A 27,206-nucleotide genomic window follows, 5' to 3' on the forward strand; every position below is an offset into this window, starting at 1 on the left:
AGCATTGGCAGTGGTTGGCCATTTTTTTCATGAATGTGTAATAGTACCTATGTGTTATACCAGAGCTAAAATTTCATGTAATTAGTTGCTAGATAAATTTGAGATGTATGTAGCATAATTCAAGGATATTATATAGATAATGATGTGTCAATGATATGAATTTTATCTCTTGGAACATATTTAAAGTAAGAGGATCATTTTTAATGATTCTTCACTTGTAATTCATGGATGTATCAATGTATGCTTTGCCTCTATTTTTTCAGAAAAAGTTTTAATCATTTTATTGCCTGCACAGACATTTTTATCATCATGCAACATAATTATAGTGACCCAGAAAAGGCTCCTCCAAAATATAATGGCTATGACTCAGACCCTCATTCTGGCGATGAAGATCTCAGTGGCTCATATGAAGATTCAAACTCAAGCGATGAATCTAACAGCCTAAACTCTGATGTTGAAAATGGTGAAGAAGATGAAATTGGTGATTATGATACTCAAGAAGGAGAAAATAGCTACCTGGTCAGGAGCAGCAGTGGTTCAGAGTTTTTATTGCCTCTAGATGAAATGAATGAAGAAGAACTTGAAAGTCTGCTTCATGAGCTAGAAACAAATGCACAGCAGGGGAGTCAACTGTTTGACAATTTCCATAACTGCTCTGTCAATCCACACACATGTGAGTTGGAATGAATTAGTTGAAGTTTTGAGTTTTTGAATAAAATTATCACATTTTTTTTTACTTCAACACTAGATCAAGAATTAAAGTATTAATGTCACTTATTTGCTTAAATCGCAAGTTGACTAAAAATTTAAAAGCAAAGAATAGTCCACAAAAATTCAGATCTTTATAGAAAACGTTTCGGAGTCCAGCTCCATCGTCAGTTCGTAGAATCTAGAACATACATAGAAAGTCACAAGTTAATACAATTTAAAGCACAGAACACAATTAGAACCTAAATTTACAAGTAATAGGGCATAAAAACCTATCTATTCACAATTTCAAGTGGATAGGAGCTCACAGCTGAATTTAAACTGGGCCTAAGTTCAAAAACGGACAATGATTCTAAGATACGCAAATCTGAAGTACCGGAGGTAGAAGCTAACACCCTAAAGTCACTGTCAGAAACAGGCACATCACACTGTTTGGCGTGAGTGCGCACAGCCGAATGAGGGGGGCGCGATAGCAACTGTCCGGTCCTACAACTCCTGCCCTTATGCTCAGCGATCCTGGAATAAAGATTGCGTGAAGTCATACCGACGTACGCAGATGCACATTGTGCACAACGAAATTGATAAACCAGGGACGATCATGTTCTGTGCTTTCAATTGTATTAACTTGTGACTTTCTATGTATGTTCTAGATTCTACGAACTGACGATGGAGCTGGACTCCGAAACATTTTCTATAAAGATATGAATTTTTGTGGACTATTCTTTGCTTTTAAATTTTTAGATCAAGAATTTAGCTTTATTTTTTACTTTTTAATGAATTTATTTCTGAAGAAAATTCATTTTATTTTCTTAGTTCAGGCTTGCAAAGCAACACTTTATGGATTTTTTTCATGTATATATACTACTCCTAAGATGACTCATTTTGCACGGATTAAATTTTTTTGTGTATCACCTGAAACTAAAAAAAAAAATATACTTGCCAGATTTTAATAAATTTCCCTCAATTCAGATGTTGACACAAGTCCGATGGAAGGAAATGAGGATGAGATGCCTGGTAACCTAGTCAACAGCAGGAACCCTGCCTGCCACCAGCGCCAGAAGCACAGCACTCAAGCGAGACACAGAAGCTATGCTCTCAAGTCACCTCATCCGAGTCTCCCATTCTTGGAAATGTTGTCCTATTTTTGTATCTTTATGATGATGACATCGTACAGCCTCTACAAGTTCTACATCTTTGGTCAAAGTATGATATATGTAAACATTTTAAATGCTGATAAAATAATCAGTCGTTGGACATTAACTTTCTATGCAGTATGGCTGTTCCCACCACTGTAGCCAAATTATATTTGGAATATTATGTCCACAATTTTGGGCATCATTATATGGTATATAATTATTATTTTAATTGGATTTGTGGTGATTTTTATTGAATCATTCAATTTATGAACCCCTTTTTTGTAAAAATGACAGTGCCAATTTATTGTTTCTAATCTTTAAAAGTTCTCAGGACTTCAACACTTAGTCACAGAGCAGCTTGTTATTTTGAATTATTTTTTGTCTGTATCAAATGATGTTCTAAAAAAGGATAATTTTAGGAGTCAATCAGACATTGAGTAAGGATGTCTAATGTCTACTCCTAGAGCATACATATATAAGGCATAATTTAATTCAGGTATAATTCGTTATTTATTCATTTAGATAACACCGATTATGAAAATATTTTTTGCTGAAAAATTGATCAACATAATTAATTTTGTGTCTCCTAACTCAGTCGCTAATAATGCTGTCAATTTCCACCATTGCCTTCTTGTGTATAAATCTTCCTGTTATTACTGTATACTTAGACCACTTGCCTAATTCTTCAATGCACAATATTAACTTATTTTAATGAACATTATGTTACAACACAGAGAACATGGTATACCTGCCACTGAGTTCATCGTTTGGCAGCATCTTGGGGAGGCAGCGAGATGACAGCGACATTGAGTGGTATGTGTGGCCTCCTTTGCTGCTGCCCTATGTGCCGTACATTCTGCTGCACTCGCTTGCTGCATCATTAGTGCGCAAATATGCTCACAGAGTAAGTATTATTATAGCTTAAGCCAATGCAACTAATTTTATATCTTAGTTTTCTTGTGTTTCATTCTAACTTGGCGAAGCTATTACAGTCAAAACATCTCAATTTTTATTATTTGAATGGTTTCAAATACTTTCAACCAAGAATGCTATGAATACACATTTTACTTTTTAATTTAATTTTATTATAAACTTTTACATGTTTTTTGTCATGCTATTCTGAGATTTTCTTGATTTAACAGCACCTGTGCGCACTGTACATCAGCTGGAGCGTGCTCGTGATCTACAGCGTCCTCGGCAGTGTTGGTCTCATCCTCTGTCTTGCGGTACCGTCGTTGGTGTTCACGGTGCTGCTCACGCGCAACAAGCAGATGCTATGGGTGGCCTGGTGTCTCATTCTGCTGCTGTTCAACATCGAGCCCGTCACCTCGAGGCTAGAGCAGCTCATGGCCCCTATAGCTGAAGGCGACTACAAGGTGTCTGTGATGGTTGCATGGATCATCTTGAGGAGCCTCAGCTACGCCCTCGAGACTTGCGATGCGGATCCAGAAAATAACTTGCCTCTCAGCCGGCAGCTCTTGACCTTGTTTGCATATTGTCTCTACCTGCCTTTCTTGTTCACTGGTCCTTACATGCCATACGTGGAGTTTATGACTGGCCTCAATGCATCCTATATACCGTGGAGTTTAAAGCGATTAGGCCTTTTAATTCTGCAACTTGGTCGCTTTTCTTTATGGGCTCTCGTAGCTAATTTCCTACTGCATCACTTTTATGCCCATTCTTTGCACTGGTCACCCCAACTTGTAATCCGCATGGATTCCTGGGCCATGGGTGGATTCCTTTATTTCCTTATATGTTTCTTCATCATAAAATATGTAGTTTTGTATGGGTTCCCAGGAGTCATAGCTTCTATTGAAGGTTTCAATGCACCTCCACCTCCTAAATGCGTCATTTTCATATGGCGTTTCTCCCAATTGTGGAGGGATTTCGATCACGGCCTTTACCTGTTCATGACTCGCCACATTTACCTGCCGTGGGTAACAGGGTCGGCACGTGGTCTCATGACCAAACTCCAAGGCACGGCTCTTGTGTTCACGTTCGTATACGTGTGGCACGGTGTTAATCCTCAAGTCATGATGTGGTCCGGTATAAATTTCTGCGGGATCATCATGGAGAACTGTACGGACAGCATTGCTGCAAAACCTGCTTATCATGAGTGGGAAACACGAGTTTTTTCTCCAACGATGCGACGACGTTTCCACGCTTTGTTGTCCGTCTTACTTCTGATGCCGTCTGTAATAGCCTTATCCATATTTCTCACTTCTCTTGATAACGCGTCGACTATTGGAATCAGAGTATTTATGACTGGTTTTCCTGTTGTAACTTTAACATTGACGTTCTTTTTGTATTGCCTTGCGCAAATCAGCATAGAAATGCACAGCTGGAAAGTGAGGAGAGGAGACAAGTCTGTCAAAGTGAAATAGTCCTGGAATGGCGACAAGCTTCTGGGCTTGTCGTTCAACCTATGAAATACCTCACGAATCCCCTATCAAACATCAGTCATACTAATACTGCTTACTTTTGGTGTGATGCCAATTGTATTATTTTTAACGCACCCGGTATATGATGCTTATATGATGCTTTTTCTCACAAAGTATTTGAAAGGCGCATTTTAATGGGACGCTACACACGCTTGTATTGCTTTCTTGTCGGGGAATTGAACATTAGGAAACCTCGAGTGTCGCCAGCGAAAATGCTTTAGGCATTTTATTCGGCTTCCCTAGTCTTGACACAGGAGTATATCAAGACTTGTTAGAAGCACTGTCCATTTTATTAATATTATCTCAGTCACTTAGCACCTACGCCTGCATCAGATAAACTGGAATATTATAATTGCTACTTACCTACTTAAGCCGCATGTAATCTCGCCGCCAGCCGCTCTGTGTTGCATGTTAACTTTTATTTTAGATGAGAAGCATGTTTGTGTACTCGTATTTTACCGTATCGTATTTTAATCGTTAAACATGACCGTCGCATTTATATAATATTCATGGAATGACAAGATCAAGTCAGTTTGTTAATTGTCTGTCAACAGCCATGTTTAATTTATAGAAAACAACTGCCTTGATAATTTTTTAATGACTTGTTTTGTATTGTTCTGTTATATCCTGCTGTTGAAATGAAATAACTAAGAAGGTGATTTGTTGGTTGTTTTAGTCACGTGCATGTCAGTGAACGAGTGTAGTTTATATTATTACACTCTTAACATCTTATTATGAAACAGTTAGGTAGCTTATACATTTATTTAAAAAAATAATATTTCCTTCTAGGAAGAGGTGATATATCGATATTTAATTACGTCACTAAGGCACCGTTATGCTAGTTTCTAGAATGTCCAGAAGACTAAGGGATGTTAGTTAAGCAGTTGTTTGGCGAGCCTTGCAACATAAGCGGTCAAATATTTCCACCTTGCCAGTATGTTTTAAAATATTTGCTGTATTAGTTGATTATTCTTCAATTACTAAACCATGACCCTGGCCGCTCAAAAGTTAAGAAGGGGGCATAAATTTTCCCTCTGGGATTTTTTGCTGCAAAGGCGCCAACTTTGAAAGAATTTATAACGAAATCATGCTAAGTTTGAAAGTATTATGACCACGACCCGGACTGTTGTCACTCTCACATCATCCTTCTACTCCGACAAGATGGTATGGTATAGATAAGTTGATACAATGGTTTCAATTATTCAATTAATCCTGGAATAAAATTTTTTCACTGAAATTCATTTTGGTAGGTTTGATAAAAAATAAATTGCACGATGGTTTACAAAGATGTTCCAGTTGTACGTTTCAATCTTTGACCATTTGATTCTAGTTTGTTCAATTCTATTGTCTGACAATTACGTCATTCCACCATAATAATTTAATTATAAAATAGATTTAAAGAAGAGTAGATTAAACCATCTTGTCGGGGTAGAAGTTGTGTCATGATAACAACACCCTTACTCTTACGATGCCAGGTTCACGTAAGTAATATCCCGCATGAGCGTAACCTTTGTCACTTAATTGAATATCAATATTATCTCTATCTGAAACGAAATATTAGTAAATGTTACCGAAAGTTAAACGGAATACTTACGTGAAATGACTACTTAGAAGTAAGAACAGAGGTCAGTAAAATAAGCTACAGAAATAACCTCCGGTCAGCCAGGGTGTATAAGGGCTGTGTCGCGCAGCGTTGTGAAATGCTGGGGCGTATGCTGGTTCTTAAAGTCATTTCTTTATTGTATCATTGATCTATTACAAAGTTCTGTCGACATATATATTGAACATACTTAAGATGTAGTGGCATGTTTTAAACTTGCATGAACGTTCTAGTGCCTTAGAATTTACTGTAGATGTTGCACTTATATTTTTATACGTAAGCAAATTGATCCTTCTCAATAGTTGTAGGCCAATACGGGCGTCATTTTGGTCCGTAGCTAGTCACTTGTACGTGTCACGTTGCAACGCGTGAACTGGAAATTGTTTTTTTTTTATTTTAGTGCTACATGAAATGCAGTGCCATTTAAATATTTTTTTCTACGCTCTTCAGCGTTCAAATTCTTAAGGCCGTGTGAACTGGAATCTTGCCTTTTTTGTAATTAGAATCTCTGATTAAAATGTTGTCTGTCGTCAATTTGGCTTTAAAACTTTGAGTATCGAAGGCTGGAAACTCATCTGCTGGTCTTATAAACAAATCTATTTGTTGATTTTATCGATTTCGTTCATCGGTAATGAAGCGTGTTTCTTAAAACTTTATTTACTGCAGCATGACAAGAGAAGTGCCTACTTTTATTTTGGAAGTTTTTGAAGTTATGAATTTACTCTGAATCAAGGAAATTAGAAGCAAGCGCATTGTTTAGTTATTTAGATTAACTAATGAAATGAAATCTGGGATTGAATTCAAATTAACCGACGTTCAATCAAGAAAATTATGTTCTAGGATCTGACTTTAATTCAAGTTATCTGCCCGTTTCTGATCAACATTAATATATTAATCGCTGTGGCCATGATGTGTTGCTGTATCAAAACCCTATGCTTCACCCCGTACTACTGAAATGCTCTTATTACCGCATTTTCTCATTTATGGAAAAAAGGCGCTATTGTGCTCGTCGTGTCCGTCTGTCCGTGACTTCACGCTTTCGTCGACGAAAAAATGCGCTCTCTGTCACTCACGGCAGTGAGTAATGAGTTATATTTTTTTCTATTATCATCTTGGGTTGACATTAACGTCGGACCCGACTGCCCATATCCATCTACCGCCGTATGTCGTTCTCCGGGAACAACTTTCAACTTGAATTATACGTTAACTATTGAGCGTAGCAACCCGAGGACGTTTGTACGCAATAGAGAACATTTTAAAGGTGTCGTCCGTGGCGGCAACCATCGGTGCAAGTCATTTTGCGCTCACTAGCAAAGTATGCTTTTTGGGTAGTAGGCTTGTGACAATATTGCTCCGGTTACTGATGTCAGGCGGTAGAGGGTTAAACCCACACAATACGTACCAGTGGACAGTGGGGTCGACTAGCTGACTGCTCCTGAAAGGGGCTTTCTTTCTGCTTAAGCAATAATTTGGCTGCTATTTTCAAGAGAAAAAGTTCTAAGCAATGGCTCTAATGATAGTAATTTTGAATATTGTGGTGAGCGGCATATAAGTTTTACCGTAATTTCCGATTGACATAGAGTCGCTCCGATCTTAGAAAGTGAACGGTCTAGGTATGTAAGCACAAAGGATATTATTGTTCTTTTATGTGTGTCTTGTATGTGTTTGTATGACACGGTTTGTCAGTATGATTGCTAAAAATTCTTTACCTATTTGTTTGGGAAGATTCACTGTTAGGTTGTTGTCATATTTCATTTGCTTATACTTATTTTTGTTGTTGAAGGACAAAACAATTTTTTGACAATTTTGGACAAAATATGCAAAGAATCAGATTGTATCCAGTCGGACTCACCTTTTTCTGTATCTCAAGTAGGTTGTTATACGTATAATCATATCATTAATAACAATAAACAAACAACGTGAAAGAGTTATATATCATAGGCAGTTATAATAAACCTTCGTTTCTTCGGTTGTCTTGGATCATTCTGAATTTTCATACAAGCACGCCAACGTTCATCAAAATATTGTACCCTATTATCAATCAACATTTCTTCCCGCATCGAGTGACCGAAATATGGAAAAACCTCTCTGATGATCTTAATGACGTTTCGGGTATGAACTCGTTTAAGGATATACTAGACAGTGTTATGCAAAAGCATTTGTTCAGTCTTGAAAGGCCTAGCACTCTACGGAACTAATAAAAGTCCAGTGGTGATGTAAACCAACGTCAGTTGAACATTTTTGTCAAAAGGCCAATTTTTAGATCTTTGAACAAGTCACGAAAATTACAACAATGGGCGACAGACCTATTCTCTAACGCCGAATGATATACTACGCTATCGTAATCTGTTGATTATCTCAAATTCTAAGAGTTGTCTGATCTGGATGTCGTTTCATAAATATATTTATTAAAATATTCACGAACAAATTTGCAGCGATATACAACAGCATTGAATTTTTTTCATGGTCCTAAGGAATTGCAAGTAGAATGAGTGGACTTAGTGCTCTGGGCCCTGCTAAACTATAAGCACTGGGCCTGGGCCACCCTGCCCTCTTACTTTTGACATTTGGTTGAAAACATGATTGTGATAATGAATTGAGGAGCTGCTTTCGGCAGTGAAAGCAGAGCAAAAGAGGTGATGTTAATTAGGTCGAGATTAGGTCATGCTCAATAGGGCAATTGAAGTGCGTCACTAGGTTTTGAGTACTGGGGCTCATGTCCAACCTCTAAATGGTGCTAAAAGCAAATCAATTGTGGCGTTGCTTTAAAATTATGGTTCTAAAAAAATATGTGCTGAAGCTTATCTAATTCGCATTTCTCAAAATTAGCTTTTAGAATGTTACAAGTTCGAAGAAGTCGTACCAGAACGAAAAAAAATTACCAACGTGCTTTAAAAATTCATGCAATTTGAATCCGTCGGTTCCGATTTGTAAAGAAATTGGCGTTTCTGGCCAGTTGTTGGACCGTAATCTAAATATCTTTTTTTAACCTCGGAGAAATAAATTTCAAGCTTGTTAAAAAAAATTATCATGATATATTACTTAGTTGCTATATAATGATGTAAACAATTTAAACACATATATTTTCATTTAGAACCATTTGACTAGTCTCAAAACTGACGTCATCGGATGGAAGACATCTGGAGGCACAAATAGAAAACGTCCTCTGCGTAAGTATCTCGTGCTATAGTGCTTAAGTTTAAGGATTTAATTTGCGATATCTACCGGTATGTAGCTACTGTTTGACCTTTCTTATTAGCTATTAATAGTAACTGTAAGTATATCTAGTCTAATTTGTTAAAATGCAGCTCAATGATGAATTTTAGCGAGTGATAAGTACACATTGGCTGCAAGTCGAGTTCGCCGGGTGTTGCACGTGGAATTGGCTTTACTTTCTAAGACGAAGATTTATGAGGTTTTAGCAATGTACTTGGATATATTACCGTAGAACACTGCACAATTCCTATCATTCTACTTATTATGAAAATATCGAAAGTTTTAATTTCCTATGTTGATCGTGGCTTTTTATTTCCTGCTAGGTATTCCCGTTTTTTTGTTATGGTTGCTCGAAGATTGTTTAATGGCGTCCGCTTGCTCGAACGTTCCCACACTCTGGCCGGTGGAATTTGTTTTCATTTGCGGAGATTAGTTTCATTTGCATGTTTTTACAATTTGCAATGCTATAGAATATGTTTATATTGAGTCTAGGTAATTTTCCAATTGAAAGCCTGATAGAGTTGGAACACATTCAAGAACTCGCTCAATCAAGTCAGAAATGGTTTAAACTTTGAAGGTTTCATCCTAAAGTGAGGCTTATTGAAAAATTTTAGCCTAGTCGCAATGCTCGGATTGGAAGAATGCCAATTCAAATGCCCAGAAAAACAATTGTGCTCGTTGAATTGCCCAAAAAGCAAAAATACCCTGAAATGCCTGAATGAATAGATTAGAGATGGTCTCTTTAAGACTCTTTGTTAACAGAATGATGTTGGCTAACCTTTCAGATTCCTCTGCTATGTTTTGACTGAGTTTACCAAATGATGCATTCAAATTCAATTATGCATGTTAATCTCATAATGCCTACTGCATGTGAAACATGAAATTGGCTGGTTTCAAGTGGTTTGCAGTTAGCACTTTGCTGCTGGCCCTGGGGTTGTGTGGTCACTGTAGTGTACCTAGTACTGTAGTAGGGCTAGGTATCCTAGCCTACTCTGCATGAAGTTCACATAGTCACGTACTACCTACTTTTTACTTGCCTAAAATTGTCTTTGTAGGCCTACTGAGTTGGTAGACCTCAAATACCAAGCTAGTAAACGTATCCTTTGTCATTGTGTTTGTCCTGATCCTGAAGTATTGTAGGTACCAAACAAGAGATTTTTCAGAATTTATTCAATCTATTGTTTACCTGTCATCATTTATCCATTTTCTATAACTTCACTTGTTGTTTGTTTCATTACAATTGACTGTCATTGACATTTAACATTATGTAGTTCACATTTAACATACTTTTCCCTATCATATCAGAAATTTTGCACACTTGCATAAAGTCAGATAATACATGAATTAACTGACAGAATACCTAAATAATATTGAATATTTGAAAATTATATTTCGATATTAAAAATGTACAAAATAACCGTTTCAAACATTTAAACATTGAATTAAAAATTCATTGTGCATGTGAAACAATAAAGACATTGGATTCTTTAGAAGTGTTGTCTCTGAAAAGTAATTTTGAAATGCACGTTATGTAATGTCCTCATCTACTTTATTCAATAATTGAAAACAATTTCTTTGCATGATAATGGTGGTATGACTGGTATCCATGATTTTTTGCTGGTGCTGGTCTACTCATCGGACTTGGAAAGTAACTTAAGGGGCGTGTCTTTGTAAAAAAAAAACCTTTATTGATAGACATATCATTTTAAACATGCCACACAATGCACAACATGTGCAGACATAGGTAACATTGTATTTGTAAAGATCATGTCTGGCAATCCCCCAAGAATTTTTTCCTAATTCTAATTTTTTGTAGAAGATAGGTGTATAAACTGAAAATTCCAACTTCCCATGATTGAAAAAAAACTGGAATTTGTGATTGAAGGTGTAGGTTTTACTTTTCAGTTTTCAATGCTCCTATGAATGAAGGAATGAACACACAAACATAGCTCTGGGCTCCTTAGATGTGCAGTTTCAGGACCTTTGAATGAGCGCAATGAATGGAAAAACAAAAAAAAATTATTTTTTGACCAAGACACTCCTCTGAGCCTTTGAATATCCCGAAATGAAGCATTGAAATATCCCGAAATCAAAATTTCTGAAACCATTTCAAGAAAGTAAGAAGTATTATACAAAATATTTATTCCTATGTATTTCTCAAAATTCTGAGTATTTGAAGGTTTAAATCGCTAAGGTTTAAATGCAGTCAGTAGACAGAATTTTTCTTTATAATTAAAATTTGGTTTATGCAAATGAAAAGTTGGTAACATAACAAGTTGATTCAATTCAATCAAATTTCCGGAGATAGTAAAATTCATATTAATACTTCAACCTCTTGAGAAAATGTGGAAAGAGCATCAATGTTGTCATCAAGAGTCAAAACTTTCATTTAAATGCTCGTATTTTAATTTGTGGACATTGCGGGTCTACAAATGCAATGCATGGGCAATGGATGAACTATCGTTCCATCCATTGCCATGGATAGAATGATAGTCAGATAATTAGTGATTGATCTGTTATGAGGGCTCTTCGAAAAAGAGAAGAAAAAAAACCGGAAGCTCTGGGGGGCTTTTTGAGAGGTGATTTCAAGTGATCATACATGGTAGCTTGCTCGTGAAAGGGTTAAGGAAGTCAGAAAAGCTCTCTGGTTTGCCACTAATGACTAGGTCCTGAAGACAATTTTCAATTGAGCTTTGAGCAGGTTGCCATGCTTCTACTACTTATGCATGGGGCTCTCCTCTTAAAAACTGCACTAGCCTAATTTGTTATCTGGTAAAGTTATAATAGACTAACAGCTTTGAAATTTCCCCGTGTGGTTAGCCTTATTCACTACTGCAGTCTAAGATTCATTGACTTGCAATGCCAAATTTTTAATACATTGCATGCGGTTCCTGAAACTGTTAATTGCTGGCTGGTACAATTCAATTTGGGTCCCAATCAAATCTTCCAATTTAAAATAATGAATACAGTTATTCTAGTTTTGCAACACTATAAGCAAATTTTCTATTTTGAATCTTTTTTTTTAACACATCAACACAATGAACTAGAAATAGCCATAATACCAAATGTTGAGGGTTCATTTGAATATTGTACAAATGATATATTGATTGTATTATATACTTGAGAAATAATAATTTATTGGGCAAGACAGATTATTATTGCCCAAAGTTTCTATGTCTTGATTTTTTTTGGTTTATTCCACAATAAGAAAAACTGGCTATTACATTTTTGACCTTGTGGAATTGTTTGAGCAAAGCTCAAACTTTGGTTAAAAATTCAAATTATACCTTCATGCATTTTTTTTGATGGATCAGTTTTTTAAGTAGGATAGTGTAGTCACTGACTACTTTATTATTACATAGGACTATGCATTATTATTACATTATTCTTCCAATCTCAATCAATGACAATTTCTTCAGATAATGTGCAAGTGCACCTCAAATAAGAATACTCGTGAACTGCGAGGCAATACCGATACGAGACTTTTCTCAATTGATTTGGAGCTTGAATACATTAATACACCTTGCTGCTGTAGTATGTGCGCACAAATCCAGATTTTATTGAATTTTTCATGGTTGCAGGGGAAGCAATAATTAGTAAAATTGGAGTCGGCATGTTCTGGGATTGGCATGTGCTCATGTGTACCCTCAAATAGAGGTATTACAATCAAACAATGCCTACAGTAAGCTTGCCAATTTGAGGCTCCAGCAAAGCTGTCAGATTTGAGGAACTTTGGTAACTTAGACTAATGCTATAAGTTGGCAAACATTTTAAAAACTTGGTACCATGTTCCACACGGAGCAGTTTTGATGTGTGGTATACTTCGTTCTCTGGACTACTCGAATTCCTGTTTTTAATTTATCTATTTAATTTATCTGTAACCTGTATGCACCTTTGTCTAATGTACTGGTCTCTGCAACAGAATGGCTGACTCTGGATCAGCCCGTGGAGGTTTCCGTGGTGGTTTTGGCACCCGTGGGGGCGGTGAAGGCGGTCGTGGTGGCCGCGGTGGTCGTGGTCGAGGACGCGGCCGTGGCCGTGGACGCGGTCGTGGCAAGGAGGGAGAGAAGGAGTGGACCCCCATCACCAAGCTGGGCAGGCTTGTCAAGGATGACAAGATTAAGAGCCTTGAAGAAATCTATCTTTTCTCTCTACCCATCAAGGTTGGTATTGCTAGATTGGTCGTGTCTCTTGATATGCTGTCAACTGTCAATTATTGCTTGAACGATTCCTAGCAGTTGTCACTTTCGATCGACTCTTAAGAAAATAATTTAAGTTTTTGGTCTTTAATCTAGCCCTGTGAAGTACAGCTCTATTCTTCAGTCAACTCTTGACTAAGTTCTGATTGTTTAGATTGCATGAATGGGTCATGGTCTATTTCTCGCTGGATTGCTGTCTTCACCGCATGCATGTTGATAACGAGAAATGGCATTAGATTTCAGCACCGAGTTCGGTTGCACTTGGTCTTGGGCATTTGCATTGACTGAAGAGGAAATGCACAAATACTTAGAAAGTCGGGGGATAAAATTTGAGATCTGGCACTAAAGGCACAGCCACAGCGTGAAAATGATTTTGCACTCAGCAACTCAAAATTTTGTTTTTCCACTGCTTGGAAATTTGGATTTATTTGTAGATTTCTTCGAATTGGTAACAATGTTCATTCGGTTGGCAATAAAGTCAGATTTTATGCACGTCTGAAATGCTTGCTATTTGACACCAGTGTGAAGCTTGCGTGACACTTGTCTAAACGTGTCAGATATACAGCTTGATCTCTTATATTTGAGTAAATAGAGAGATAAGCGATATTCCCACTAGCCTAAGTCTCCCAGCTACTCGAGTTGCAACGTTCTGAGAACGTGCAATGAAAATGCTGGGTAAAGTAAAGCGGAGGTTTTTTACCCGTGCGACTCGCTTGCGATGTCGCCCCGTCAGCCTCCCACAAATTAATTTACAGGCAAAAATTGGCGCCTTAGATCAGAAACTAATTTTAAAACCGTCCCTTCTTACCTGTCATTAATGATGAAAATTAGTCTGTTGGATGCTCGTATTTTTATTTTATTTTGAGCAGTCTGCCACATACCAATGTTGTCGAGTTCCCAAAATGACTGGCAAAATGTGAGGCATAAATGTTCGAATTTATAATAATGGTATCATCGTGCCACTGGTTCGAATGACTTCAACCTGTTGCATGATTTGCAGAACTAAATATGGACGAAAATAATGCTTTTACGACTGATGCGTACGTTAACTGTCATCTTGTGTTTACAGGAAGCTGAAATCATCGACAAGTTCTTGGGCCCTAAGCTTAAGGATGAGGTACTGAAAATCATGCCAGTCCAGAAGCAAACTCGTGCCGGTCAGCGCACCCGCTTCAAGGCTTTCGTGGCCATTGGTGATTATTCCTGCCACATCGGCCTTGGTGTGAAATGTTCCAAGGAAGTAGCGACTGCCATCAGAGGTGCCATCATTCTAGCTAAACTTTCTATCGTACCCGTGCGCCGTGGGTACTGGGGTAACAAGATCGCCACTCCACACACCGTGCCCTGCAAGGTCACCGGCAAATGCGGCTCAGTAGTTGTGCGTCTCATTCCTGCACCTCGCGGTACTGGCATCGTTGCTGCCGCTGTACCCAAGAAGCTCCTGCAGATGGCTGGTATTGAGGATTGCTACACCAGCGCACGCGGCCAGACCGCCACTCTCGGCAACTTTGCCAAAGCTACCTATGCTGCAATTGCCAAGACATACGCTTACCTCACTCCAGACTTGTGGAAGGAGACGGTATTCACCAAGTCTCCTTATCAGGATCATACTGACCATCTGGCCAAGTATCACAAGACCTCTAACGAGCAGAGGCAGGAAACTAAACTTTACTAAGCAATAAAGTTGGTGGATTCTGTAACTTGTAATTATCCTGTTTAGTTGACTTTCAGAATTGAAAGAAGACGTGCAGTCCTAGTATTCGTGAAATGGCTGAGCTATGTTCTGCCTTGTCGAAGTTGAAGATTTCCCTGTAGTATCATAGAGGGCTACATACACATAGTAGAGGCGTGACGTTGAAGCTCCTACTTTTGCACTTCCCTCTTGAAACTGCTGGAAGTCTGAGTTACTATCAATTAGAACTAAAAGCTTGTTCAGGTGACTATAAAGTAATGAACAGCGGTTATTGCATACAACGGTTTTAGCGTTCTGTTGGCCAAATCACCTCTATCGCTGATATTACAGTTAGGAGAATTCTTAATTTTGGAGCTCAATTCCGCGTGGCGCAGCAGCCCTACGGCCCGATTTTAAGCGGAACTACAATTTCTTCAATGTTGCACATGCTTCTATATTTGCCATCGAACATGGCTTGATAGATAAAATTAGTGTCTCTGTTTGAATGTTGCACATGCCTTTATATTTGCCGTCGAACATTGCTTGATGGATAAAATTAGTGTCTGTCTGAAACCTGATGATAGCAGAGATGTCATCAGCAGCGCCAATGGTTGGCAGCAATATACAGTTCATGTGGTATCCTATTTTACAAATTCTGTAATGATTATGGTATCTATTAAATCGAAGCCAATTAGTTGGGAGTACCCATGAGACAAAATGGGTAATCCCATTTATTTACTGTCGCAACTGCGGATTGCTAAGGTTGCTAGAGATATTGACATTCTGTGACGGATTTCTCTCATTCACTTTTTGATAGGAAAATACCGTTCAATCTTGCTAAGCGTAAATAGACAAGAATCATCATCAATGAAAAAACTGAAGCCAAAATGATTTGCAATAAAAACTTTGGTGCAACTGCAAATTTGCAGGTCAATCTTGAAATTGCCCAATAATTGTTCCTGAAATTGGAGTTGTGCTTGTGGACAAGTTTTTAAAATAAAAAATGTCCAGTACTTTCAAGCCAATGCCATCATTTTCATTGCAATCATCAATCATGCAATGTGAATGTCTGCTGTTTGAAGAGCAGTCTTTAGACTTAGTTTTTGTAGCAGTAAAAAATTTCTAGCTGTATGCTGATTATTTGATCCATAAATCCATATTCCAACTTTCCAAGCAGTGGAAAAAAAATTTTTGACCTGCTGAGTGCAAAATCATTTTTATGCTGTGGCTGTACCTTTAGTGCCAAATCTCAAATTTTATCCCCTGACTTTCTAAGAACCCCTTACCATGAAACTTTTCATAAATGACGTTAGGCTCATTTTAAAGTTATTTTGCAAGGGCTATTGTATGGCATCTTGGAAAAACATTCTAGGTAGCCAGTAGGTATATGCTATTTGTAGAATGTAGGGTACCAGGATTCCAGAATCCAGAAGCCCAAAAAAATTCCCAAATTAGCCCTGGCTAGGGCTGGAAAGCTCTTTTTTTTCTGAAATTTTGCGGCTCTAATATCATTTAATTTCAGTAGGTAGGTATGAAATCTTGCGGGCTGCAGCTCTAAATTGTCATGTAGTAGGTATGTGCACAAAAACAAATTTTTCCTTTGATTGTAATGAAAATTACACCACTGAAAAGAGAAAAAAATTTAGAAAAATATCATATAAGTATGAGTGAAGTAAGTTGAAAAATGAAAAAGATATGAATTTTTTCCTATTTTCAATTTCACCCCCAAAATGGACCAACTTCTGTCACTTTTTTTTGGAAAAACTATCATTTGTAGGTTTCCTGTGAGCCAATTTCAAAGTTTTTAGTACCATTGGAAAGCTCATGTAGTAGGCTATCTATTCTAACTAGAATAAAACATTTTGGTTGAGACTTTGACTGCAGATGGGTGGGGGAAATGGGTGCAACTGCTAGATATGAATGCTATAACTTAACTTAAAGGCAGAATTGGATGGAATAAATTTCAGTTTCATGGTCTTGGCACCATAATTGAGCTTAAAAATATGAAATTAAATAGAATACACAAATAAAATTTATTAGTAATAACAATATTATTAATTTTTATTAATATTAATTCTTAACTAATCATGATTAATATTAGTGATCAATTGATATTATTAATAATATTAAATATGATCATCATCGTCATGTCACGTCTCATCTCATGCCTCATCTCGTCTCGTGCCTCGTCTCATCTCGTCTCGTGCCTCGTCTCATCTCGTCTCGTGCCTCGTCTCATGCCTCGTCTCATCTCGTCTCATGCCTCGTCTCATCTTGTCTCATGCCTCGTCTCATCTCCTCTCATGCCTCATCTCATCTCGTGCTTCGTCTCATCTCGTCTCATGCCTCGTCTCATCTTGTCTCATGCCTCGTCTCATCTCCTCTCGTGCCTCATCTCNTCATGTCTCGTCTCCTCTTGTGTCTCATCTCATGTCCAATCTCATTTCTTGTCTCACGTCTCGTCTCATGCTTGTCTCCTCATCTCATGCCTTGTCTCATGTCTCGTCTCGCATCTCATCTCACATCTCGTCTCATGCCTCGTATCATGTCCAATCTCACGTCTCGTCTCATGTCTCATCTCATGTCTCATGTCCAATCTCATGTCTCGTCTTGTGTCTTGTCTTGTGTCTCGTCTCGCGTCTCATCTCATATCTCATCTCATGTCTCGTCTTGTAGCTTGTCTCATGCCTCATCTCATGTCTTGTCTCATGTCTCAGTCTCGGCAGTAGTTCAGTACCAGCGTACCTCACTGGCTCATGACTGAACTGAACGTAAACAGCACGACAGGACATGGTAGAAAAACTGTCCGAATGGCTGTAAAGCTCTGAAATTTCGAGAGCATGCTCTAAAAACAATAATCTTGATTTCAAATTATCTTTTATTAATTTCAAAATACGATACCCATGTTTATTTCCTGCCCAAATGTTACCTCTTGCACATCCCAGCTAAGCAGGTACTTGATAGACATTTCTCGAAAAAAAAAAAAATGATGTCGCCATAGTTCAAGTTTTTATAGTTTGTTTTCAAACAAAAGTCAATCAAATTAAGCTAACATTTTGGCGGGACTTTCAAAATTAAATACCTTACGCGCGCCGATGCGGAAAGTGGCTGTCCGCCATTTTGCCAGCATTGTTTACATTCGAGAGTACTTTGTGCACATACCTACTCTTTGGGCCTCAACTGTATTTTGCAGCTGTGACTGTATTGAATTTGACTGTGCCTGTGAGTTCTGTTATCAAGGACAAGTTATGAATATATTTTATAAAGCATGCAAATCAATATTTGAATTTTAAAAAGCTTTATGTAAAATGCTAAAACATTTCATATCAAATTAGGCTGGAGATAATTTAGCATGTTATAATGCAATCTTTTTGTATTTTAATACATGAGTAATGTCAAAAATTAAGGTAAAACTTTACATTAAGTGCATCCAAAAAAAGGGTGTTTTTTTAATTATATGTTTTTTGGAGTGTAGATTACGAACCTGAAATCCGTTTTTGGCGGTTGGCATCGGAAAACCAAACCCCCCCCCCCCCCAAGGCTCCAATTCATAAAAAACTGGCAAAAATCAGCGAAAAAAACCTAACCTAACCGTGGTTGCAATGTCGTGGTTGCAAGAGTATATGGGTCACCAAGGCTAAGTTTAAAATGCTATAAATCCATGGATATTGGGGCCAAGATTTAACTTGCATTTTATCTTAGAAATTATATAAAAATTGGCAAATACTCTTGCAACCACGACATTGCAATCACGGTTAGGTTAGGTTAGGTTTTTTTGCCAATTTTTGCCTGATTTTTTTTTATGATTAGAGCCTCGGAGAAAAAAATCGGTTTTCCGATGCCGACCGCCAAAAACGGATTTCAGATTCTTTATCCACACCCCAAAAAACATATAATTAAAAAAAAACACCCTTTTTTTGGATGCACTTAATCTAAAGTATTACCATGATTTTTGATCAGCATGTAATACAATTAATGCAAATGAACAATCCTAAACAAAAATGGCAGTAGATACAGATTTGTGTGTATCTGCAGAAAATTTATGAAAGTTTATTGTCTATACTTGTCCCATGACCTTAATAGACTGGTTTGTTCTTAGTGTATGTATGACTAAAATGGACTTTTATGTTAACCATGTCAGCTCATACTGCAAGAATTACTACTGTTTTTTTTTTTTTTTTATCTGCAGGCCTGAAAGCTTCTTGGAATGTGACCCACCACTAGATCTAAAAGGGAACAAGACTGAACAAGAAGTAAAAGGCTATGGATGCTCTAAGGTTGGCTACCACAATTCTTGTTATAAAGTTTGCTATTCTTGGCAACTTGAAATCATGTTTGCCTCTCCTCTGGCAGCCACCATACAGGACATAATAAAGTTTCAGTAACACAAATAAATTAACTTCTCATATGAGTGCCATCAAAACTTGACACTTTGGAGCATTTAAATATCTTATGAGTATTGATGCTGTAATATATGATTCAACATTCCATCCATGCTCTTTAACAAAGCCAAATTTCTTTTGAACTTGATCTGATGATTTTTGTTGTACAATGTATATATATGCTTCCTAATATGTGGCAAGTCAATATAAAGATCTTCATAGTCAAAATATGTGTTACAAGTTCTACTGACTTGAATAAAACTTCACTAGTTTTGCCAGCTACTTTGGAATTATTAATGTAATGTTATAATTTCAAATAATGTCCAAATTATTTTGATGAAGTTCAATCTTGAAGTTTCTCACATTAGCAATTCTTTGATAGGTTGCAACATTTTAGTTCTTTAACATTAATGTAACATATAGGTATGTATGTTGTAGCATAGCTATAGCTAGCAACTTCATATCACCACTTTTGAGTAATTTCAATAAGGAACATCTTGGGTTCTATATATACAAACCATTTTGTTTTCATACTATTTATTTTTGGCCAGAGTCAACCCAGTGAGTTAAGCCATCTAGTTCTAGGGGATGAATTTTTATTATATGTTGAGAATAATTAGAAGTATCCTGCTGATAGATAGATAGCAAATCAATCATTAGAGCATCTTTTTTGTAACTATCACAAAAATTTATCTTAGGATATTAATGTCAGGCCCTGATGTACTTGAAAATTTTATAATTTTTATGTGGTATTTCTCATGGTGACATAGCCTTGCAGTTTTAGATCATTTTAAATGTTCTAATTTTCTATAAACCATTTTTTTGGTATTTTGCACTATAATAAATTCAAGCTTATGACTGTGCAGTTTGGAGGTTGGCGTTTTGAGGATGTGGAGCACACAGCTGTCACATGTCGGGTGCTTGAAGGCATAGAGTGTTGTGGTTCCCGCTCCTTCCTGCGTCATGGCAAGCCCTGTGTAAAGTGTGTATTGAGATTATATTTTATTCATTTAAAGAATACATTTCTTTTTAGGCTAATTTCAGTGATTTATAATTAAACTGGCATATTTAGCATTGAAAACTGTAAATGAAAATAACTTCCTCTGATAAAACCTTGCACCATTATTAAGCATAACAAGTTTAAAAAAAACTTTATCAAGAAATACAGTCTACTGCTCACTGCTTACCTTGGATCTGCTTTGTGTAAATATTGATTGTTCAAATTGATTTATGTGCAGGTACAGTGGTCATCACTTCACAACCACCCTCATCTACAGCCTGTTGCTGGGGTTCCTAGGTCTGGATCGTTTCTGCCTTGGCCTGACAGGCACTGCAGTGGGCAAGCTCCTCACTCTTGGGGGCTTTGGCGTGTGGTGGGTCGTGGATATTGTGCTGCTGGTTACAGGTTCACTCACACCTGAAGACGGCAGTAACTGGAATACCAATGTATGAGCTGATGATTTCAATCAATTGTTGAATTGTTTGAACAGTCACATGCCTTGAATTGCTTTGCCCTAAGCTGAGAGTTGTGACTGTTGAAAGTTCTATAAGTTTCAAATGAAAATCATTCGAGACAAGATGAAGAATGTGTTGCTGTTGAAGTTCTTTGAATTCTTCTCCCATCAAACTGTTGATACCTACAGAAGAAATCACGAACAAACATCGGCTAAATGGTGTTACGTGGAAAATCCTGCATGGTGTTAGCCTGTGACTAAGTGACACTCCCAATTGTAAATTCAAGCTCTCATTTCACATTGGGAACTGTAACAAACCACAGTGAATTATGGCACAAATAAATTATTCGTCAGCCGATTTTCATCGCTATAGGAATGAAATTTGTGATGAAGCAATTATCTCTGCTTCAAGAACTACTGTTCAAGAACAAATCCTGCAGCAATGTCTAGAGAAATTTTATCGGAAACCTTCAGATGTTAACTCGTACACAAAAAGTAAAAACTTTGTTGCCTCATCAAGTGCTCAAGATGACACAAATCATCAGAATGTTTCTGGTTTGATGGATTGTGCTGTGTTAAAGGAAATGCTTGCATCCTCCAAGTCAAAACGTACACTGTCTGAAATGGGTGTCGGCCAAGAGGAAATCAACATTTTGATGAACTTGTTCAGCAATAAACGGCCTCAACCTGGGGTGGATGGTAATCAGCGGGATTATACAGAGAAACTTACATGTTTACTTGAGAAGTTATCAAAACCGATTTTATCTCCGCTTGAGCGCTTCAAAGAGAGTGTTGTCTTTGAAGGCAGACAAGAATTTGAGGCTGCAGTTCGAGACGGTCTGGTGGGTAGAGAGCTCCAGTGTCAGCAACGGTTGTTGGGTGCAAACTTCTCTGGCAATGCATTTGTCAGCATGAAGCCCAAGAGGCGACCAGCAATACATCCTGAGCATCCTCTGAACCATCTTGCTGATGTTGAACAACAACTCTTAGTTAAGAAGCGTCGCGTGCAACAAAATGACTTGAGCATTGACTGCGATAGTAGTGGTGTAAAATGTTATGCTTCTGCTGTGTGCTCTGAAGACACCAATGAAAAACTTTCAGATGGGATTAACTCGTATAACGATTTGAGTCCAAATCATTCGAGGAGAAAGACTCTTTGGGACGTCAAGGAAACCAATGAAAAAAGTACATTTCCTGACAAGGATGTCGTAGCAGCTTTATGTGATTCAGGAACAAAGAGGAAAGCTGTTTCAAAGGAATTTGTGTTGCTTCCAAAGAGTGATGAACTTCTCCCAGTGTCTCTAATTAAAGAGCACTGCGCGTCCACTGAGGAAATCCTTAAAGCCTTCCCTAACCACGTGCGTGGAACCCCCAGTAATATTCTGTACTTAAAAAATCTCCACAAGAAGGTCACTCCTCAAGACCTGGCTTCCTTGTTTGGTAATTTTGACAATGGTTCAGTCAGGTCGACGTACAGGTTAATGAAGGGCCGCATGAGAGGCCAAGCTTTCATAAAGCTGAGCAGCGTTGCCACTGCCACTGAAGCCTTGGACAACTGCCAAGGTTTCAGACTAAAAGGCAAGCCTCTTATCATCGAGTTTGGGAAAAAATCATAAAGGTTTAATTTGTCTTCTGTATGACAAATGTTCGACTTTAATTAGATTGCATAAGCTATGTAAATACCCTAGAAATTAATAATTTTGTTGATGTTCAAGTTTAAGCTTTAAGTTAAAGATCGTTTTTTATAAACTCTTATCAACTGAAAAAAGTGCTCTAATTTTCAATCTAGCTGGTCCTTGTTATCACAATGTATTCTGGTGTCGAATGATTTCAAAGGCATGAAGCTTAAACTTTGAGTAAAGCTCCTTCTCTTAGGAAATCTAGTGGACTTCAAAGAATCTTTGCTCTTGAAACTTGACAATAGAGGTTTTTCATTGTTAAACAAGACAAGAGGACACGGTGTAAATTTTGATGATATATTATTTTCAATATTTTCATCTTTCATTGACCAGCTATAGAAGGAAAAGAACAATATTCTTTCAGTGGCAATAGGGTTTTGAGGGCCGTTAGAAGCGTCACATAAATCCTTTTACTTCAGACGCATCGTCCTATATGCATGTCAGGAAAAATATTTATCGATCTTATTATTAATTCTAATAGTTATTTTACTTACTGGTCAATTGACTAAGGGCAAAGAAAGAACCTAAAAGTAATCAATTTTACTGGTATTGAATTTATTCACGTATACTGTTCTTTGTGATGCTAATATTCACTTCATATAATAACTGCGGAAATGCGAGCTACATCCATAATACCATGAATGCTCATATTCTGTAACATTAGCACGTCGTCAAATTAGTAAACTAGATAATCTAAGGAATGCATGGCATCAACGGATAATATGATCGAGGAGAAGAATTATATAGACCTCTTGAAACGTTAAAACAAACTGACAGGAAAAAAATTGATATGGGAAATATACTGATCTTTGAAATCAGTAAAAATCTCAGCTGAAGTAATCCATATCATCGACAGTTCCAATGAGTCGTTCGATGGGAGTGAGGACGCTGCCGCTGCTGCTTTCCAACGCATTGACAACCGACAAGTTTTCAGTTGCAGGTAAAAAGTTGTCGGATACATCATGAAAAGGTGTGTCCAGTTTATCCCCCATTGTCTGACATACATGAGTGTGGCGTTTCAGTGCCGAGTGACTTGAGAAGAGAGACCCGCATGTGTCGCATGAGAGACGCTGCTCGTCCAACTCCTGCACGCAGTCGCCTCCTGCAGACGGTGCTGAAGTTGACTGTGAGGAGTGACTCGTCCCGCTATTGTGGTAGCACAACACGGGGTTATTGCTGCGGTAGTGAGGGAGGCTGGATGGCAAGTGTTTCTTCATTGTCCGGGGATTGGTGCTAGCATTGTCGACGCTCATGAAGGTTCCAACTCTGTTATATAGATCTTCAGAGTCTGAGCAAACGGAGGAAGATGTGTAAGTGTCTCCGGTTGTAGATAGATTGAATACCGTTTTATCTAAATGAAGACTTGAATGTTTGTTCAGTTCGTAGGAATACGAAATGCGATTAGAATCGAGCAGAGCATTGTTTTTATCACAAAAACTAATCTTGTGATTAGAAAAAAATTCTCGTGATTGAACCAGAAGATTTGATGATGAGCTGCCGTTTTTATCCTGATTATTTGTTAACTTTGATTCAATCTCGGCATAGGAATAGTCCTTAGATAGACCTTTCTCTGTCTGTTGCTCAACCAGATTAAGGGGCAGAAATTGATGAGAAGGCTCAAATGACATTGGAACAGAAATAGAATTACTTATTTCAATTCCTTCGGCGACACAATGCCCCGATTTTATCATTTCATTTTGAACATTAGAAGAACAAATTAGACATTTACATAGTTCGGTGCCATCGTGCTGGTTGAGGTGACTAATAAGTACAGGGATGGAGTGAAAAGGCTTATCACATACAGGACACTCAAACTCCTGCTCACCAACTCGGTGCTTGGTGCATATATGTTCAACCAAACGATCTTGCTGTTCGAAATGATCGTCGTTACCAGAGATCTCAACTTTAACAGCCTGTTCACGCTCGTTACCAACATTGCATGAACTTGTGGACACGGCACATGTAATTTTCTCAGCGTTGTCTCCGAGGCTTCCAGCGTCACAAGAAACGCAAGAAGTGACGTCGGCAACGGAGCGAGAAATTACGTGGCACGAGGTCAACGTGAAGCTTTCTGGGGAATCGTTGAATTTCTGTGATAAGTCGGAGGACATATGATCTCTTTGGGAATTAGCTTCATCAACCGCCGGTAAAGTAGTTCCATTGGAAAGATCGAAGGCTATTTTGATTACTTCTGAACTGAAGTTATTGGAGTCGGCACCCTGACATCTGGCGTCCTCCAAGTTAGACCAATCACGTCCAGAAAGTAAAGACGACGCATCACAACCATCACGGCCAATAATGAGGTTACTCACAGAAATTTCACTTCCATTTTCTGGCAATAGCAAATAAACAGATTCATTTGAGTCCAAGGAAACTTCACGTTCAGAGCCAGGACGTTCCTTGCATGTTTCTGCCTTGTCTTTGTCATAATTGTGAGCTTTAATATCTTGTGATCTCACACATTCGTCTTCAATCACATTTTCATCACTAAATTTCAGCAAACTATAGTACATATTATCATTTACAGTGTTCTTAGATTCATTTGAATACATTTCAATCGATGTCAAATCGTTCATTTGATGAGATCGCTTATCAAGCATGTGGAAATGCTTGTGCCAAGTGAACGCGGGCTGTGAAATGAACTTTTGATTGCAACTGTTTACATCACACAAGAGATGCTTTTTTTGACGATGGTAGATTTCAAGATGTTTTTCAAGCCTTACATAAGATGATGAAAAGACATTACATGTGGTACAATGTAGGCTGTTTCGATATGGTAAACAATTGTGCACAGTACTATGCACGATAGAGTACGATTTAAAGCAAAAAGGGCAGGTACTTTTTGAAGTCTCAGAAAAAGAAACTATTTCCGAAGTCTTCTTCGTCTGAAATTCGTGCTTTCTAGGCCGCCCTCGCTTACGGTTTGGGATAGTTTCAGTAAGAGAGGCCCCAGCTCTAGAAGCATTGCAAGGTGATACTTGCCCATTATTCGTCTCCACAATGTCTCTTTGATTTGGCTTATCCTCAGAAACTCTGTGTACATCAGAATCTGGAAGTGTGGAGCCTTCAATAAATAGCCATGGTTTGAAGATTATTTTCAAAATATTACACAGTATCTGTTCACTGAGTTGTTCATACTTGCTATATTTCCGAAGGAGCACTTCGCAATTTTTGCACAAAAAATTTATTATAAGATCTTTGTCAGGCATATCTAGGTCATTTTTTGAGTCAGTTATAGTAAGTTCACAAGGAAAAGCATCATATTGATATGGAATATCTTGCGAGCATGATTTCAAACTCTTTCTGACCCAAGTGAAAGCTTTCCTGTTTGCATGACTTTGGACAACTTTATTGGATGATTTTTTCATTCTGTCTACATCATCATTTAAAGATGTAAGCAAAGACATAAAATTGGAAGATTTTTTTTTGGTGATACCAAGCAATACTTGTTGAAAGAAAGTTGGTGCTGGTGTCTGCTGGATAAAGATTGGTGCTGCATGTCGAGCCTTGGAAGCAGCACAAATGCTACAAAGCTGAACAGAATTAATCAGCAAAGTAGCTTTATCTGGGCTTTGCAACATCTTGCAAAAAAACTCTGATCACAAGAATCTAATTTGAAAAATTAGTATCATAAACTGGAAAAAATGAAAGCTGAAATGTGAGGCAAGTTAACATTAAATTTATAGAACTAAGCTTAGATATATTCACATCCAGAAAGTAAAGAAAATTACAGTTCATAGAGTAAAGACACATATTTTTATGAACATACTTACACTAAACATAAGAATTACACATAATTTTTTAACTATAAGTAATCCTTTATTAAGTATTAGCGGCATCTTATGAACTATTGAACTTGAGGTAATAAGCAAAAAGAAGACTAATTTGATGCCTGTGACCAAAATTTCTGTGTCATAAAATTGATTGCTGATTTATAAGTCTTGGCCTGAGTGACATGTGTTGAGCTTTCAGGCAATAAGACTCCAGATCTCATGCCATTCTATATTTAAAAACCATGCTCAATGCAAATTGGTTTGCAATTAATCAGGGAAAACCAAAGTTCAGCCCTAAAAATCATTTTCATTAGTTCAGGAGAAACTATGATGCATAATGCTTGTTGTAGTTTGGAAAATATAGTGAATATAAAAAATTCTCATTAGTACTAATCTAGATTAAAAAAAGGCTTTGCATTAAATAAATAGATGAATATTTTTGGATATATTTCCTCTTACCACACTTATAACAAACTTGAGTCAATAATGTCATTACCATCAACCGGGTAATGTTACCGGGAAACAGTACTCCAACACAGCATAAAACTGTTTTAGTAGCAAAACTAATGGGAATATTGCAAAACTAAATATAGTGGCGTAGGTAAATGTCAACATTTTTCCTATCTATGCAGTATAAAGGAAGTCAAAAAATACTACATTTACTAGCTTTGAAAAATTCCTGAAAAAATGGTGAAAAATGCTATTTTGAAAAGTTACTTCTGCTAAGGTCTGGAGCAAAAAAAAATATTTGCCATATTAAAAAATTTTACTTACATAAAAGTTGCACCCAGGTGTTGGCTTGAAAATGTAATTGACGGAATTTGCCTATCTCGTTCCAAAAAAATGGCGGCTAGAGTAGTAGCCCCGCACGGCGGGGCTACTCGGGACACCCCCCCCCGGGCCTATTTGGGGCACCCCCAAAAACGTGTTCACAGCTAACCTTGGT

The 27,206-nt window shown here is 37.6% G+C and overlaps 4 protein-coding genes across 5 annotated transcripts; all 4 read left to right on the top strand.

The window, feature by feature from the left end:
* Window positions 1–261: 261 nt before the first annotated feature.
* LOC108682569 (protein-cysteine N-palmitoyltransferase HHAT) lies at window positions 262–6,419 on the top strand. Its single transcript, XM_018171760.2, has 4 exons — window positions 262–673; window positions 1,678–1,911; window positions 2,579–2,748; window positions 2,987–6,419. The coding sequence occupies exons 1-4, from the start codon at window positions 310–312 to the stop codon at window positions 4,226–4,228; spliced, it is 2,010 nt and encodes a 669-aa protein (XP_018027249.1). The 5' UTR covers window positions 262–309; the 3' UTR covers window positions 4,229–6,419.
* A 2,554-nt stretch (window positions 6,420–8,973) lies between these two features.
* Window positions 8,974–14,995, top strand: LOC108682568 (40S ribosomal protein S2). Of its 2 annotated transcripts, none has more exons than XM_018171758.1 (3): window positions 8,974–9,055; window positions 13,024–13,264; window positions 14,370–14,995. In XM_018171758.1, exons 2-3 carry the CDS (start codon window positions 13,025–13,027, stop codon window positions 14,973–14,975), a joined length of 846 nt encoding a protein of 281 aa, XP_018027247.1. In that variant the 5' UTR covers window positions 8,974–9,055; window position 13,024; the 3' UTR covers window positions 14,976–14,995. The 2 variants fall into 2 exon arrangements, with proteins under 2 accessions (XP_018027247.1, XP_018027248.1); XM_018171759.2 differs by having other exon boundaries at window positions 9,049–9,112.
* Window positions 14,996–18,910: 3,915 nt separating this feature from the next.
* On the top strand, window positions 18,911–20,863 carry LOC108682566 (TM2 domain-containing protein 2). Its single transcript, XM_018171756.2, has 3 exons — window positions 18,911–19,249; window positions 20,221–20,336; window positions 20,593–20,863. The coding sequence occupies exons 1-3, from the start codon at window positions 19,043–19,045 to the stop codon at window positions 20,804–20,806; spliced, it is 537 nt and encodes a 178-aa protein (XP_018027245.1). The 5' UTR covers window positions 18,911–19,042; the 3' UTR covers window positions 20,807–20,863.
* A 274-nt stretch (window positions 20,864–21,137) lies between these two features.
* On the top strand, window positions 21,138–22,799 carry LOC125177821 (RNA-binding protein 41-like). The gene has a single exon (XM_047880291.1). The coding sequence runs from the start codon at window positions 21,138–21,140 to the stop codon at window positions 22,422–22,424; it is 1,287 nt and encodes a 428-aa protein (XP_047736247.1). The 3' UTR covers window positions 22,425–22,799.
* The last annotated feature ends 4,407 nt before the right edge of the window (window positions 22,800–27,206 follow it).

The sequence above is a fragment of the Hyalella azteca genome, unplaced genomic scaffold, assembly GCF_000764305.2.
Source record: "Hyalella azteca isolate HAZT.00-mixed unplaced genomic scaffold, Hazt_2.0.2 contig5129, whole genome shotgun sequence".
NCBI classification, from domain to species: domain Eukaryota; kingdom Metazoa; phylum Arthropoda; class Malacostraca; order Amphipoda; family Hyalellidae; genus Hyalella; species Hyalella azteca.

What these genes read in the sequence shown, in the direction of transcription:
- LOC108682569 (XM_018171760.2), top strand. Translation starts at nt 310, where the DNA reads ATGCAACATAATTATAGTGACCCAGAAAAGGCTCCTCCAAAATATAAT. An exon ending in CTCTGTCAATCCACACACAT is followed by an intron (nt 674 to 1,677) that starts GTGAGTTGGAAT and finishes CCCTCAATTCAG; the next exon opens with ATGTTGACACAAGTCCGATG. An exon ending in GTTCTACATCTTTGGTCAAA is followed by an intron (nt 1,912 to 2,578) that starts GTATGATATATG and finishes GTTACAACACAG; the next exon opens with AGAACATGGTATACCTGCCA.
- LOC108682568 (XM_018171758.1), top strand. Translation starts at nt 13,025, where the DNA reads ATGGCTGACTCTGGATCAGCCCGTGGAGGTTTCCGTGGTGGTTTTGGC. An exon ending in TTTTCTCTCTACCCATCAAG is followed by an intron (nt 13,265 to 14,369) that starts GTTGGTATTGCT and finishes TTGTGTTTACAG; the next exon opens with GAAGCTGAAATCATCGACAA.
- LOC108682566 (XM_018171756.2), top strand. Translation starts at nt 19,043, where the DNA reads ATGACCTTAATAGACTGGTTTGTTCTTAGTGTATGTATGACTAAAATG. An exon ending in AAGGCTATGGATGCTCTAAG is followed by an intron (nt 19,250 to 20,220) that starts GTTGGCTACCAC and finishes ATGACTGTGCAG; the next exon opens with TTTGGAGGTTGGCGTTTTGA. An exon ending in CATGGCAAGCCCTGTGTAAA is followed by an intron (nt 20,337 to 20,592) that starts GTGTGTATTGAG and finishes ATTTATGTGCAG; the next exon opens with GTACAGTGGTCATCACTTCA.
- LOC125177821 (XM_047880291.1), top strand. Translation starts at nt 21,138, where the DNA reads ATGGCACAAATAAATTATTCGTCAGCCGATTTTCATCGCTATAGGAAT.